General features: G+C 36.5%; 1 protein-coding gene across 1 annotated transcript; it reads right to left on the reverse strand.

Annotated features, from left to right (window-relative positions):
- Positions 1 to 1,395, reverse strand: LOC110111773. Its single transcript, XM_020843778.1, has 2 exons — positions 612 to 1,395; positions 1 to 68 (listed from the first exon to the last, which is right to left on the reverse strand). Exons 1-2 carry the CDS (start codon positions 1,393 to 1,395, stop codon positions 1 to 3), a joined length of 852 nt encoding a protein of 283 aa, XP_020699437.1.
- Between the last annotated feature and the right edge of the window lie 1,921 nt (positions 1,396 to 3,316).

Here is a 3,316-nt window from a genome sequence, read left to right on the forward strand (position 1 = left end):
CTACACAGCTTCAGAACATTCAACCACACACTGGCTCATCTCATGTCCAAGTCTGCCATAGACAGCAGCTGCAAATCACAAACATAGGTCAAGGATTGCTACCTACACAACATCGTAAGCTATTCCTTTCTAAAGTTCTCCATGTCCCCCACCTCTCCCACAATCTTATTTCTATTCATAAGCTAACCACAAATAATCTCTATTTTATTTTACTTAACACTGATGGATTTTTTATAAAGGACTCCAAAACCAACATAACTCTTCTCCACGGTCCCAATCTTCATGGACTCTACCCAATTAACTCAAGACCATTAGCTTCCTCCAATACTCACTATTTTTCTGCAACAAAATTAGCTACATCTATTCCAACAATCTCTATTTGGCACTAGCACTTGAGACACCCATCCCCCTTTTTTTTTTTTTTTTTTTTTTTTTTTTGAGGAATGCAAATTGCATTAAAGGAAAAAAAGGGAAAGCCGTTACAAACTAAGTATCACATTCCTTCTTTAAAATACTATACAAGGAAGAAGGAATATGAGAGAAAGAGGTAGAATCAAAACAAAAACTATTGTTTAAAGCAAGATTAGCGCACAAGTTAGCAACATTATTACCATTTCTAGGAATATGATGAAAGATGACCTTGCTAAAGTCTTGTAAGAAAGCCATCTTCTCCGAAATCAAGTTGTTAGCTGAATTATTTGACTTCATCATAGAATATTGAAGGAGTTTAATCATATTGTAGTTGTCACCTTCAATTATTATGCCTTTACAATCAAACATCCAATCATGAAGAAATTCTTGTAAAGAAGAGATAGCCTCCAATTCAAGTTGATTAATGTCCCCATGCATCTTCTTTTTTCCAAAAGCAAGAAGAAGACGACCTTTAAAATATCTAACTTTACCACCAATGCTTGCCAAGTTAGAGTCTAATAATGCAGCATCCACATTGATTTTTAGCCAATGTAGAGGTGGGGGGTGCCATATAGAGCTAGACTCCGAGCGGAGAGAAGTACCCCAATCAACTAGCATTGGATACTTGTTCATAGTAGATGAGAGAATTATACCAGCAATGACGGAAACAGGCATGATAGATTTACCATGAATGCTATCATTCTGGCACTTCCAGAAGTAGAAAACGGCTGTGCAGTAGATTTTAACAATATTCAAGCTATTTTTCGATAAAATTCTCAGTTGGGATAAGCAATCTAGAGATTGAAAGGTAGGAATATTGAATCCCCAAGATCTCAGCTTGCTGATGATATCAGTCAAATAACTACAGTGAACAGCAGTATGAGAACAAGTCTCAACGTCATGACAACCTCTAGCACAATAGTCAATATGGCTAAGTCTTCTATATTTAAGAAATTCATTGGTTGGTAATGCAAACTTGCTCATCCTCCACCAAAAAAACTCAACCTTGGGCTTGAGTTTTAATTTCCTTAACCAGACTGAGAAACCAAAATCATCATCATAGCCTCTATTTTTAACGGAATCTTCTTAGGCCAAAGTAAAAATACATCTCCCTGAGAACTAGAATAGTGGTTCCACGATGTCAATGAAACCATCATGGATCTTACAATGATTTAAAATTAGGAAAAAAAGATACTGATGAAAGAAATGATTCAATTCTGTCATGTTCTAATGACAATCAGGAAGAATGAAATGTTGTAATATCAAGCCGTCAAGACCAATACAATCAGCTAATAAAGGCCATTTGTTAATGCACCTGTTCAATATCTAAATGTCATTTAAGACATTAATACGTTGACCATTAACAATCTTCCATTTAGTAATTGGTTTTAGAAAAGAAGCTCCATCCAGTAAAATAGACCTGTTGACCTCATTTTTGTATGAGGTCACTAGGGACCCACCCAGACTCCAGATAAATCCTGACCCCAGATCAATTTAATCTCCAAACCAATCTAGACTCTAGGATCCTCCTAGAATCCAGACCTTAGGATCCACTATAGGTCATAGGATCCTTCTAGACTCTAGGTTCTAATTCAAATGTCAAGTCAATTCAAATTTTCAAATCAAATCTAGACTTATAAACTTATCCAGACTTTAAACCTATCCAGATCTCAATATCAAGTTCAAACCTAGATCCTATCTTTGATCTAGCCTGACCCTATCCTATCACTTATGAGCATCCAAATGATCATAAAAGATATGGATAATTCAAATCCAATCATCCAAACTCAAAATCTAGATCAAATCTAAAAATCCATACTCAAATCCTAGGTCCAAAGACCCTGTCCTAGAGGACTTTTCTAGGGATTTTTTCAAACACTTTAAAACCTAATCAAAATACCTCTGATTCAGAGTCTATCACTTGAAAAGTGATAAGACATGTCTCTAGAGGTAACCCTCCAAATTTAATCCCATTCTGAGGTCTCTAATCCCAGAAACTAAATCAAAATCCAGAGGCTATAAAACTTTCAAATATTTACAACCTATGCCACTAGACTTGCCACCTAATAGATCCTGACCTTGGAGCTTTCTACAAAGCCTCCAATCACTTCTAAACCCTTAATCCTGACCTATTGAACATTAAATTGCACTTTGGTAGACCCATCTTGACCCCTAGTTCACTAGGGGTCAAAATGACCAAAATGCCCTTTAAGGGCAATATTGAAGTTTTCTTTAGACTTCAATATGAACTTTTCAATTCAAACCCCAAAACCTCTTCCAATGCATCCTAATCACATTAGGAATACATTGGACTCAAACCCCGACCCTGGTCAAGCCTGGTTGACCAGTTCGACCCTTTGACCAAAATAACCCTTAGGGTTTCAAACATCAATTTCAAACCAAATGACCTCTGAATTTCTTCAAACCACTTCCAGCAAGTTTTAAATATTGAACCAAACCTGTTGAACCCAAATTCAGACCCTGTGTCAACCTAGGTTGACCAAGCAGGCCCTTAAGGGTCTAAATGGGTTATCTTAACCCATTTAACCATTTCAAACCATTCAAGCTTTCAAACTCATTAATTCCATAGTTCAAGTATGATCAAATTGATTTAGAGTCAAGTGAAAGGTATTTTGACCAAGTCAATGTTTGTAAATTTGGTCAAACTAGCTTAAATCCTTCTCTACTCTTCCAAGTTCAAATCCTTAAGTCTCAAACACCCTTCAACTTGTCACTTCAGAAGTTTAAAACTTATTCCTTGCCAACTCAGCACTCCCACTTAACTGTTGACTAGTCAACTTGGTCAACAAGAGTGCAAGAGAGGGTTTAGATGGCCAAATCTCCATCAAATTTTGATCCCTCCCTTAAATATTAAATCAAAGGCATCACATCTGCTCTCTAAGGC

The sequence above is a fragment of the Dendrobium catenatum genome, unplaced genomic scaffold, assembly GCF_001605985.2.
Source record: "Dendrobium catenatum unplaced genomic scaffold, ASM160598v2 fragScaff_scaffold_621, whole genome shotgun sequence".
Lineage (NCBI taxonomy): Eukaryota > Viridiplantae > Streptophyta > Magnoliopsida > Asparagales > Orchidaceae > Dendrobium > Dendrobium catenatum.